The sequence below is a fragment of the Polypterus senegalus genome, chromosome 16 (genome assembly GCF_016835505.1).
Source record: "Polypterus senegalus isolate Bchr_013 chromosome 16, ASM1683550v1, whole genome shotgun sequence".
NCBI classification, from domain to species: domain Eukaryota; kingdom Metazoa; phylum Chordata; class Cladistia; order Polypteriformes; family Polypteridae; genus Polypterus; species Polypterus senegalus.
This window is the reverse complement of record NC_053169.1, coordinates 99,269,500-99,283,121: the sequence shown is the minus strand read 5'-3', so window position 1 is coordinate 99,283,121 and position 13,622 is coordinate 99,269,500. Positions and strand designations below refer to the sequence as shown.

The following is a 13,622-nucleotide window of genomic DNA, read 5'->3' as shown; positions in this document are numbered from 1 at the left end:
GGATTCATAAAAGCATAGTTAATGTTTGTGATAAGCTATCTACTGGAATGGCAAAGGCAATGCATTTGATTGCTAAAAATATTTGTGATGTGCCATCTGTTAGAATGACAAATGGGTGCATACAGTTTGCCTCTGTTATATATCATTTGGTATGGGATTTGTGAAATTAGTGTTAATGTTTGTGATGCACCATCTGTTGGAATGACAAATGCAATGCATAGGTCTGTGTTATATGAAATTGGGTGTGGGATTTGTAAAAGGGGTGCTAATATTTGCAAACAAAAATAAATCGTCAAAATTAAATTTTAAAATAAAATCAAAATAAATATAGCCATTCAAATAGCAGGTTATATAGATAGATAGATAGATAGATAGATAGATAGATAGATATGGATGGCCGGGGCCCATACCTGGCCAGGAAGCACCTGCATCATATGTGCCAAGGTGACAAGGGTGGGAAACCCAGTATCTCCCCCTGGACGCTAGACGGCAGTTTTCCTGGGTTGCAGCGAAGCCACGGACTCCCCCAGGGCTTCATGTGGGTTGGAGTTCTCTGCAGCCTTGTTGGGTTCCACAGGCGCCACCAGGGGATGCTGCAGCAGAAGTTGCTGGCCCCTTTTGGCCACCCGGAAGTGCAACCGGATGTTGGCAATCAAGCACCTGGAGCACCGGGTACCCAATAAAGGGAGCCAGTGACCACCTCTCAGGGGCCAGTCTCGTGGTGGTGCAAGAAAGAAGAGTGTTAGTGCTTGTGTTGGTACTTTGGGACTGTGTTGTGACTGGGGGGATTATGGGGAAGACGTGCCCTCCAGCTGAAGAAAATAAAAATCTTTTTATTTTATATGTGCCTCCGTGTCCATCTGTGTCGGGTCAGGCGGTAGGTTGGCACCCTGCCCATGATTGGTTCCTGCCTTGTGCCCGGTGTTGGCTGGGATTGGCTCCAGCAGACCCCCTGTGACCCTGTGTTCGGATTCAGCGGGTTGGAAAATGGATGGATGGATATATATATATACACTGATAAAAGGCAAAACCCTCACTGCCTGACTGACTCACTCACTCATAACTAATTCTCCATCTTCCCGTGTAGGTAGAAGGCTCATTCCTTACAGCTTACTTACAAAAGTTAAGCAGGTTTCATTTCGAAATTCTACACGTAACGGTCATAACGGTCAACAACGTCCGCCATGTTGAACTTTCTTATTTATGGCCCCATCTTCACGAAATTTGGTAGGTGGCTTCCCTGCGCTAACCGAAACCAATGTACGTACTTATTTCGGTGGTATAATGGTCTTTGTTATTTATGGGCCCATCTTCAAGAAATTTGATACGTGGGTTCCCAACGCTAACTGAATCCTACTTACGCATATATACGTCCACAGCCTGCAGCTCGGTCACCGTGTGAGGCGGCGTTGGTTTCCCCATCCCAATGCCTCCGATGTTGTTGGCGGCCTGCCTATATAAGGCCGTCCGTCGCTCCAGTCTCTTTATTCCCTTCCTTGCTTCACCACGGGATTCATGTCTCCCTACTGATAACTACAGCCTTTTTATTTAATCCACGGCTTTTCCGCTGTTTTATTGTTCGTTTATTACGATTATAGTTATTGTGTAGGTATTTTAGACTTACTTTACATTGTTCAGGTACCCATTTCCTTTATCATTCCAACCGTACCCCCATTAACATGTCTATTGAGGTGATCACCATCGATCAAACAACTGTCACTTACCGAGTGGTTTCCATGCCCGGAGATGCCACCTGCCTTTTCCATTCTCTCTGTTACATATTACACGGCCATATCAGGCTCACTCTTGATATCCATTGTGTCTTATGTATTGAATGACTGGACAGGTTCAAGGTGTGGACTGATGACGTACAGGAGATAATTAGACTACACAGGAGCACTAGAAGAGTGAAATGCTTAAGCCCTTCACCTGTGGATCTGCATGTGAGTTGATGGCTGCCGCTGAATTGTTCGGTTGTCACTTTCAAGTGTACCAAAATGACCAAATATTTTACACCTTTCGACAACCGCCAATGCCTCTTAAACATCTTAGATTGACAGGTGACGATTTGAGTAGTGGACACTTTGATGTTTATGAATGTTTCAACTCTCAAAAGCTGGATGTGATTTTATCGATGAAACTGGTTGTGTACTTACAACGCTTGACAGATGCCGAATGTCACTTCAACACAACAAGTCCTACAAATACTGTCGTCATTGAAACAAACCATGAAACTCAAACCGATTATGACAGCAGCAATCCAAGCTGTGAGATTTGAAACAAGATTACTGTTCACATGGCCGACTGTACGTTACATGCTCAGAGTAAGCTCAGCGCACAGCTTGATCAGATTACAACCGGAGGGCCGAACTCACAATGTGGTATACAAAGAGATCCTTAACAAATAATTATTGGTATATTTTCCTCAGTTTAAAAAGGTTTAACTTTCTTCTTAATAAAAATTTGAGGCAGTACTAGCGCTGTGAAGCGCTGGTATTTTTTAGTATATATATATATATATATATATATATATATATATATAAACAATTATATTTGCACCGCACACTCTTTTAATCTCACATGTGTAAGGGGTGTGTGTTTTGCTCTTTATGTGGTCACACATTCAGGGATAGATCACCATAGCAATGGCTGACGTGATCGCTCCAAAGTAGATAGCACCAGTAGAAAAATACAAAAAGACGTGGCAGCAAAAAATAAACATTTTTCGACTTATTTGATTCTCCAAAACGAAAACAGTCACATGCTAACTTATGGCTCCATTTGGCCGTCTGTCAAATTGGTGTACAGGTCACTGCAGCCGGGGGTCTGTGGGTCTGGTGTGGGTCTCTGGTACACCTACTTTAACTGCCAGTGCACAGCAGCACAAACCGATCTTCGAGTCTTAGCGCCCACATAGAGGGTCCGTGTTTCTCTACCAATGGGAAACAGGCTTTGAAAGTTCAAAATACAATCAGAGTCCCAAAAACATATTTTAGACAGTCTTACATATTTCAGAAAACTGTAAAACTTGAAGAGATGATCCAAATAGGAATATTTATGAATTGGGACATTACTAACAAAAAGTAGAAGGAATAAAAGGGTGGAATAAGGGCAAAAGGATGTGTCTAAAAAGACAACCCGAAAGCAAATATGTCACAAAAAAATGTGAATCCAAAGAAATAGCAAAACTCACAAACAACTCCATATAAACTCAATGACACACTGCTGGGTCCTCCTCCCTGACAGGAAAATAAAGGCAGGGGGAGCACCGAGAAGCAAGAATGTCAGAGGGTTCCCCACCTCTTGGAGGGGCTCCACCCACAAAGTAAAATATTTCTGTACTTTCTCATTAAATGTTTATTAATTCTTTGTAAGCAACATCTGAACATAGTAATTAAATAATAATAATAAGACCAAAAAAAAAAATACAAGCTGTTAACACAACAGCCACCATTTTGGGGACCTTTTTGATGGGGCTACCGTGTTACTCAGACGACCACAAGTGTGCGGCACACGTCGTCACAGGGTAAAGGTCGGCGCTGCCCATTTCCGGATTGTCCGAGTCTGCGGATGTTCTGTAATCCGTTTAGACAGACCTTCGAGTTCTTTTCAGTCGAAGTGATTTAGCATTGCCCCATTGTCTGAAATATGACAATTTCATCTTTCGAATTAGGAAAAACTGTACTTTTTCATACTGTTTCCAAATTTGTTTTCTGTAATCAGTTCAATTTGCTCAAGTTTAAGATGTGATTTTGGAGTTGTGTTGTTGCCGCGAAAGCCCCTTTGGGATTAAAAATACATTACAACACCTTCAGGCTGCCAGATCTCTCCCCATAATGAAGAGGAATGGCTACGCCTCTTTCCCCCTCGAGGGCCCATCGACTGAGAGAACAAATTCACTTCGTATAACGTGTCCGTGTGCTAATGATCCGCAACTTAGGGGGCAGAAGGCAAACCGACAAAGCATTTCTAATTTGTGTGTTCAGTCTCCTTTCTTTTTAGAAATATTTTCCAAACACCTTGACCAATGAAGAAATCAATTTCTATAGAAAAGAAAAAAATAAAGGACGCTGGAAAGTTGGCCGACTGATAGCAGGTGTAATAAGGGATGGAAAGCAAATCTATAGCCTGACTGATGTGTTGGTTCCAAAGTAATAAGCTGGCAATCAATGCACTAATTCCGGCCAGTTTATTAGCTCCGGTGATAATAAGGTGCTGCTGCTGTTGCCATTGCCTTTTCCTGCAATCCCTGTGGCAGGGACGACCTTTCCTTATCATGACCTACAAAAATCCAGAGGCTCTCGCCGACAAGAAATGAAAAGCTGATGATAACATGATGGCCGAGCTGCACTGCACTGACAGTGAACGATTGGGGCGGCCGCCATCGCCGCTGCTGCTGATCTCCAGGGGCCATCCGGTAAAATAAAAAAAGACAACGCCAAGGGAGCGAAAATGACAGCAGACAGATTCAACTTCAATATTTTCTTTAGTCAAACAAACACATAAGATTTTCCAATTAAGAAGAAGTTATTTTCTTTTTTTTTTGCTCTTTTGGCATGGCAACACTCGGGTCCCAATTTCAGATGGCCCATACGGGTGGGCTCATGGAACGTCTTGTCTCTCCGGAAAGATGATCATCTTCCTCTGCTGTCGGAGGAGCTGCGTAAACTCCGCATTTCAGTGGCGTCACTCTCTGAGGTGTGCAGACCGGGGACACCTTTGATTGGTCTGGTCGGTCTGGTGGCTGTCATACTCGGGGAGTAGCTGTTGCTGGAGCAGATTGGCTTCTTCCGATGGTGTCCGATGTCACTCCTTTCCACGAGCGTATTATGGGACTCAGATTACGGCACTCTCTGGATGCCTTGTCTGTTGTCTCGGTGTCTGCTCCGACCGCGGTGAGTGATTTCTTGGCGAGGGAGACATTTTATTCGCAGCTTCACTCTGTGGCTGATGGGTACCCACAAGGTGACACTCCTCTGGTCATGGGGGACTTCAACACAGCCACTGGCACTGACAGGGCTGACTATGAGGATTGTCTCGGTCCCCATGGGTTCCTTGACTTTGCAAAAGGTCAGGGGCTGCGAATCGCTGGATCCTGGTTCCAGCGCCCTGAACTACATCGTTGGACTTGGTACTCCAATACTGGTGGTGCGGTGAAGGAGATCGATCACATCCTCGTTGGCAGATGCTGGAGGCTCTTGCAAAACTGCAGGGTCTACCGAAGTGCCCAGTTTGTGACTTCTGACCACAAACTTGTTGTTGCTACTTTTAGGATCCAGCTGAGATCCAGTAGGTTACCACCTACTAGGAAAATGAGCCTGGACTACGCCAGACTCCAAGACCAGGCTCTTTCTAATGAGTTTGCACGCAGTTTGTGTGAGGAACTTTCAGATTTGGGTACGACTGCTGATCTTAATGTGATGTGGGAGAAACTTCCGTGACAAGACCATGACGGTTGCTGAGGGCTGTATTGGTGTCACCGGTGTTCCCAGAAGGAGGGGTTTCATCTCACAGGGCACCCTGGATATCATCGAGAGAAGTCGCAGCGCACATCTCAATGGCAACTCTCGTCTGTACGGGGAACTGAGAAGGATGGCTGCGAGGGCTCTGAGGGCAGATAAGGAGGCGTTTGTTAGAGGAATCTGTGAGCAGGTGACACACCATCTGTGGTCTAGCGACTCACATCCTGCTTACAGAGGAGTTGAAGCATTAAGCACATCTGAATCTGTTCAACAGAGAGTCAGTCAGGGCAGCTGATGGAAAGGTCCTTATGGATGGCACTGCAGTTGTGACCCGCTGGGCTGGCTACTCTGAGCAGTTGTTCAAAGCTGATCTTCCGGCTGGGACGTTGGATATCTCAGGGTCCACAGCTTTTGAGGCTGATCCTCCAACTAGATGTGAACCCCCCCAATCTCACTGAGGTAGCAGAGGTGGTGAACTAGCTGAGGGGGGAAAGGCTGCAGGGATCTGTGGTATCTGGGGTGAACTTCTCCAGGCTGGTGGTAAGGCTGTCCTCCTGGCATTGCAAGCAATCTTTGCTTCCATTTGGGAGACAGGCATCATCCCAACTGACTGGAAAACAGGACTTGTCGTCCCTGTCTGGAAAGGGAAGGGTGATCGCCTGGATTGCAGCAACTACAGGGGGATAACACTGCTCACGGTGCCAGGTAAGGTCCTCGCTAGGGTCATCCTCAATAGGGTGAGTGATCACTTGCTCACCTACCAGCGACCGGAACAGTCTGGTTTTACGCCTAAGAAGTCTACCATCGACCGCATCCTGGCACTGAGGGTTCTCATGGAGCACAAACGCGAATATCAGCAGAGTTTCTTTGCAGCCTTTGTCGATTTTCGCAAAGCGTTCGACTCAGTTGATCGAGCTGCCCTGTGGGACATCCTGAGGGTTCACGGGATCCCCTCAAAGTTGCTGGATATCCTGGCCAGCCTGTCCATTGGTACTGTGAGTGTTGTGCAGAGTGGAGGCAGGACCTCTGCGTTTTTCCCAGTTGATTCTGTGGTTCATCAGCGGTGTTTTCTGCTCCTACTCTGTTCAATGCTTGTATGGACTGGGTGTTGGGCAGGGTCGTGGGGTCCACCGACTGTGGGGCATCTGTTGGTGAAGAGAGATTCACAGATCTTGACTTTGCTGACGATGCTGTGATCTTCGCAGAATCAATAGAGGCTCTGATCGGGGCGCTCGAGAGACTGAGTGAGGAGTCTGAGCACATACCCGTACATACATGTGAATAAATAGGAGCCTACCTCCCAACATTTATGCCCACATAATCCCAACCAGGATAATGTGGTGGTGTTGGGTTCTGAAGCCTAACCCAGGAAGAGGACCAATCCCCCCTGGACCCCCTGAACTGGGCCAATGTAGTGTCCACCTAACCGGAAAGTCTTTGGACAGACTCGGGAAGAACTCCAACAAGACAGGACCTGGGATATGAACTCTGGTCTTCTTAATACAAAGGCAGCAGGGCCACCACAGCAGCACATGACAGAAACAGTCAAACGCTGCCTTAATTAGCATTACCATTACATAGGGATATAAAAAATGTGAAAACAAAAAGGCAACATTTAGTTTAGTTTGTTTAGCGAAAAGCTCATCCGGGGTATTTTACTTTAAATATGTGGCCCGGTAGTGCGCCCCAGATTCCCCCAGCTGTTCCATTGGTGACCTCAATGTCACTTTTTACGCTTTAAAACAAACGAGTTACGCTGGATTTACTTTAATGATGCCTTTGAGAATTTTGAAGACCTGGATGAGATCCCAATGCAGTCTCCTCACTCGAGACCAAACGGCCTTAATCCTCCGAGTCCATCACAATCCTTCTTGTACCGCGGTGACCAGAACTGCACACAGGACAGCAGATGTGCTCTTACAAGAGCATTAGATGGTCAAAGCATGACGTCCCTCAAATTATACTCAACAGTTTTTATAGTATTGTCTAACAATTTATCTGTCTTTTTAATTGATTCTGCACATTGCTTAGATAATATGATGATGATGATGATTATTAATTGTTCAGAGCCTTAAAATTGCAAGTTAACCTAATGCACGGGTCTTTGGGGGAACATGCAAACTCCATTTGGAAAACTACTGAGTACAGTATTTGAATGCAGAAAGCTGAATCCTTCATGCGGTGGTGCTAACTACTGCACCACCTAATCTGTGCCATACTTTAGTGACTGTGTAGATAGGACTGGCGGGCTTTGTTGGGCTGAAAGGACTGTTCTAGTCTGACTGTTCTAATGTTCTATCAATCATATAGTGCCATTCATATCTATCTACCTATTTATTACACAGGTAGACAGATATTAATGACACTTTGTAACTGATAGATGGACAGATAGATAGATAGATATGAATGGCACTATATAATTGATAGATAGATATGAATGGCACTATATAATAGATAGGTAGATAGATATGAATGGCACTATGTGATAGATAGATAGATAGATAGATAGATAGATAGATAGATAGATAGATAGATAGATAGATAGATATGAATTGCACTATATAATTGATAGATAGATATTAATGGCACTATATAATAGATAGGTAGATAGATATGAATGGCACTATATAATAGATAGATGGACAGATAGTGCCATTCATATCTATCTACCTATCTATTATATAGTGCCATTCATCTATCTATCAATTATATATGCCATTATATCTATCTATCTATCTATCTATCTATCTATCTATCTATCTATCTAATCCTGCCAACTACACTATGTATCTATCTATCTATCACTCCTGTCTAATATATTATATTTTATATTATTACATATTATTGGTCTGATACCATTACCCAATGTGACGTACAACATTTGAGAGATACAATTGGTTCTGTTTCTTTTGTTTTTCCAATCAGAGCACAGCCAGCTGAAGTGACTTGTCTAGTTGCTATGCCCCTGTCATTCCAACAGATGGTACGTCACAAACATTTGTAGTATTAAAACGCATTTCGTTTTCATTCCAAAAGATGGCACACCACAGACAGTTTTTTTTTTTAGTAACAAACTGCATTGCATTCACAATTCCAGCATGTGGCAGATGGCACAAATATTTTCAGTTATGCATTTTAGTACTATGTTACTGTTACTAAATGCTTGTGATGTGCCATATGTTGAAATGAAAAATGCATTGTATTTTATTGCTATAATTCTTTGCAAAGTTCATTCAAATAGTAGGTGCACTGCACATGTTAATGCTGAGGTCTACATCGATTACTTACATTTCAGCCCATCTTAGATGGGTCACACAGCTAGTTTATGTGTATGTATATGTGTATATACAGTATATATATGCTATGTTAGAATATATTACACACTGAGAGGAGTGAAAGAGAGAGAGTGTGTGTGTGTTAGAAATACACTGCATATTCTGCGCCTTCAGAAAGTCTTCAGACCCCTCTCTTCACTTTCTTCACATTTTGTTATGTTGCAGCCTTGTGCTCAACTCATTTAAATTTATTTTGCCCTCATCAGACATCACTCTGTACCCTAAAATGACAAAGCATGGTGAACACTAAATAATATTTTAACATAATTTAAGACCGTCTGTACTGGTGAAGCTCATGTTTCACAATCTGACTGCAGATCGGAATCCGTTGAGCAAACTGATCCGAAATATTCCACTGCTGCCAGGACTCCAGCAGACAATCAGGAAATGACCGTTCTCAAAACGTGTGGTGCCATGAACCGTGTGGGACCATGATGTTGGGCCTAACAGGTCAGAGGAAGCGGCAGCCTGAAAGCACTGCACAGGGGATTGATGCCCGTTAGCCGAGTATTGTTTCTGTGGCAAATAAGGGAGTGGTGCACTCGGGGGCTTCCTGCCATTCCTTTTCAGCTGTAGTATCAAGGACCTGGCCCTGGCTGATTACCCAGAAAAAGATGGCAATGGAGTCAGCACTCTCAATCGATTCTTTACACGACTGGCTTATTTACGGTTGTATTTTATTTCTAGATCCCAGTGCCTATTTAATTGAATCATAAAAGGCACATTGCAGTTTTAAACTTTAACCTACTTCGTAAATGTGATTAAACCCGAGGCAGAGTCGGTGAGTAAGTGTTAAGCACAAATAACTCTCAGGTCAGCATTCTGCTGCCACCTAGTGGATAAAATAACTTGATTCTTCAAAAAAATCATGAATATTTCTGTACACTCTAAGGTCGCTCAGTAACATTCATGAGTGGGGTAGAACCTTCAAGCAAAACACAATGGAGTGTAAATGAAAAGCTGTAAAGCCAGTTTAGAACAAACTGAAACAGAACCTTTAGTCAAATCAGCTGATACACTGTGACGACAATGTGAATTGGTCAGCAGACGTCAACATGGATAGTGTAAGTGATGCACATGTCACAGTACAAGTAAATTGTCTGCTGCATTTGGTTGCCTTTCTCATTCTTAATCGCTATCTGTGATGTGCTTGATGCTCAGCAGATGTTACTGCTCTTCCTTTCAAATCTTCGTGGTGGTCTTCATCACATAAACAACCTCTGTGATGTCACCACTGTTCTTTGTCTTTCTGTCACCTTACTTGCTTGTGCGCTTTATTTTGCCCTAATAAGAACGTGACCACAGATCACTTTTCTGAGGTTGCTGCTGCCTAAAATGGTTAGAATTTCCAGAGCGTAGCTTGTCATAAGCTTATGATTAAGACTAAGATTGAGGTTCCAGCTCCAGTAGTTTGCAGATGATCGTGTGACAGACCTTAGCATTTTGTCATATATGATGTTTTTAAAACCCGTTTAATTTTACCGACTTTGTAACTGACACCCCTTACCCTCTAATTAGTCCATTAAATTGACGGTCTACTGTACGTTACGCTATTAAGAAGAGTTTAATTCTTTTTCTTCTTCTTCTTTTTTTGGCTGCTCCTGTTAGGGGTCACCATAGCAGATCATCTTCTTCCATATCTTCCTGTCCTCATCACCTTGCTCTGTCACACCCATCACCTGCATGTCCTCTCTCACCCCATCCATAAACCTTCTCTTAGGCCTTCCTCTTCTCATCTTGACTCACAGCTCTATCCTTAGTACCCTTCTCTCATTATACCCCTCATCTCTCCTCTGCACATGTCCAAAACAACACCATCTCGCCTCTCTGACTGTCTCCCAACCTGAGCTGACCCTCTAATGTCCTCATTTCTAATCCTGTCCATCTTCGTCACACCCAATATGAATCTTAGCATCTTTAACTCTGCCACCTCCTCCTCTGTCTCCTGTGCCACCCTCTCCAACCCGTATAACATAGCTGGTCTCACTACTACCGTCCTGTAGACCTTCCCTATCACTCTTGCTGATACCCGTCTGTCACAAATTACTCCTGACACTCTTCTCGGGCCACTCCACCCTGCCTGCACTCTCTTCTTCAACTTCTCTTACACAATCCCCATTACTTTGTACTGTTGATCCCAAGTATTTAAACTCCTCCACCTTCACCATCTCAACTCCCTGCATCCTCACCACTCCACTAACCTCCTTCTCATTCACACACATGTATTCTGTCCTGGTGGTCCTACTGACCTTCATTCCTCTCCTCTCTAGAGCAGAACTCCACCTTTCCAGGGTCTCCTCAACCTGCTCCCTACTCTCGCTACAGATCACAATGTCATCAGCAAACATCACAGTCCACTGTCTAATCTCATCTGTCAGCCTGTCCTTCACCATTAAAATAAAGGACTCAGAGCCGATCCCTGATGTAATCCCACCTCCGTCACTCCCACCGCAGACCTCACCACGGTCACACATCCCTCGTACATATCCTCTACAACTCTTACATACTTCTCTGCCACTCCCGACTTCCTCATACAACACCACAGCTCCTCTCAGTCACCCTGTCATATGCTTTCTCCAGGTCCACAAAGATGCAATGCAACTCCTTCTGGCCTTCTCTAAACTTCTCCATCAACATCCTCAGAACTGAGGATGTCTGATTTTAAATTTTGTATTTTAGTTTTGTTTATAATGTGTGTTTTATCTATTGTTTGGTGTCCTTGAGTGTTTAGAAAGGCACCTAAGAATAAATAAAATGTATTATTATTACATTTATTAAAGGATCTGTGCTGGTTTGAATCCCAGTAGTGATAGAATGATTGCTACTCTGGTGGGCCCTTGAGCAAGGCCCTTAACCTGCAATTCCTTCAGGGATGCTGGCCCTGCACTCTGACCCCTCTGGAGAGTAAGGTGGGGTGTATGAAAACTGACTGATTCCTAATACAAGAAATTGTATGTGGTGGTTTAAAGGATTAAAAATCACTAAGAGTAAATTCACAGGGAGCACCACAGACTCACAGCATAAGCAGAGTGGTAGGCTATTTAACAATTTTATATATCTATATATAATCTTCATTTGGATCTTGATCTTTGTTTGTCCGCAAATGAATTAGAAGAAGCAGCACTAGATGGCAGTAGAGAGACAGCTAAAACATAGGCATTGCATTAAGAATCTCCTCCAGGCTTATACTACTGAAGACTGTAGTACGCCAGTCACACCTCAAAACACAGACATTCAAACTAAACAAATTGTTGAGCTTTAAATTAACTACAGAGATCTTCATTTAGATCTTGATCGTTGTTTGTCCGCGAATTCCACGCATCCAGTTTAGTACGTTGTTGTTACTCACGGAGGTCAACAATGTGCCGGAATAACGAAAGGAGTGGTGGACAGTGTTACGCTGGTTAGCTCCTGAGGCCTGGTTAGAGAATGAGATTGCCGAAGATAAAAGGTACGTGCCTACGTGACATATGAATGAAAGAAAGACAGTGGGTACAATGAATGACAACAGAACAGCACATTCTGGAAATTATTATTATTGTTACGTTGTAGCCGGCGAGTGCTGCGCGTCTCACAGTTGTACCGTGGCTTGCTCACATGTCAGTGAAGTGATCCCTATTTATGCTTTAAAGAGCCTGGATACCTATGTGTCCCCATTTTATAATCATTGCTCTGTGTATATTGCCTTACTCTTTGGATTGCCACAAAGCAACCTGCGAGATTAGAGAAAGGTTGAGAAGACATCGTGAGAGGAAACGATAGCGTCGTGAAAACGAGACGGACTGTGAACAGACAAAGGCAGAAATGCTCCTACACCACCACATAATTACGATTCGGACAGTGATTCTAAGTAGGCCGTTCCTATCGAATCAATGTCCAAGGGTTTTCTTTTGTAATTTTGTTTCCCTTATAAAAAATCATAATGCTGTGCGACGAAGGGCCCAGTTCACGACTGGCAGCCGCGTTTAAACAGGGAGCCCGTCACAGACAACTTTAACACACTCAACGTAGTTGGGCGCACATGGCTAGTATATATATATATATATATATATATTATTATTGTATACATTTTAATAAATGGATACATTAAAGGGCGGCATGGTGGCACAGTGGGTAGCACTGCTGCCTCGCAATAAGGAGACCCGGGTTCACTTCCTGGGTCCTCTCTGCATGGAGTCTGCATGTTCTCCCGTGTCAGCGTGGGTTTCCTCCCACAGTCCAAAGACATGCAGGTTTGGTGCATTGGCGATTCTAAATTGTCCCTAGTCTGTGCTTGGTGTGTCGGTGTGTATGTGCATGTGCCCTGCGGTGGGCTGGCGCCCTGCCCAGGGTTTGTTTCCTGCCTTGCGCCCGGTTTTGGCTGGGATTGGATCCAGCAGACCCCCGTGACCCTGTAGTTAGGATATAGCGGGTTGGATAATGGATGGATGGATGGATACTTTAAAGATTCTTGAGAGACACAAATAAGAAAGGCCTTACCCTGCCAGAAGGGAGGTTACAGGATTCAAGGGCAGTTTCTACTCTTTTTCTGTCCGCTGAAAACATCCGGAAAATGCTGCATTAGGAGAAATAAATATATAAAAAAAAGTTAAACGAACAATAAAAAATAGATTTGTTAAAGTATTTGTTCATTTTCATTGAACAGTTTGCTGAACCATTTAATTCCTACAACAACAAGGGTACTGGCATAGGTCAGGTGCCTGGCACTAGACATCACTCTGCCCAGATCCACCCTCATCACATTCCCCCAAAACCAAAGTCTTAGGTATTGTGCTGCAGTGAGCACAGAAAAAAAATGAAAAATAGAAAAAGAAAATTTTTAAAA

At 43.6% G+C, this 13,622-nt stretch overlaps 1 protein-coding gene across 3 annotated transcripts in view; it reads right to left on the bottom strand.

The window, feature by feature from the left end:
* Positions 1–13,622, bottom strand: part of LOC120516513 (1-phosphatidylinositol 4,5-bisphosphate phosphodiesterase beta-1) — a 487,951-nt gene that overhangs the window by 183,659 nt on the left and 290,670 nt on the right. For all 3 annotated transcript variants that reach the window (XM_039738227.1, XM_039738228.1, XM_039738229.1), the window contains one exon: positions 13,277–13,352. In XM_039738227.1, coding sequence (XP_039594161.1) covers positions 13,277–13,352 — 76 coding nt within the window. The remainder of the gene's footprint in view (positions 1–13,276; positions 13,353–13,622) is intronic.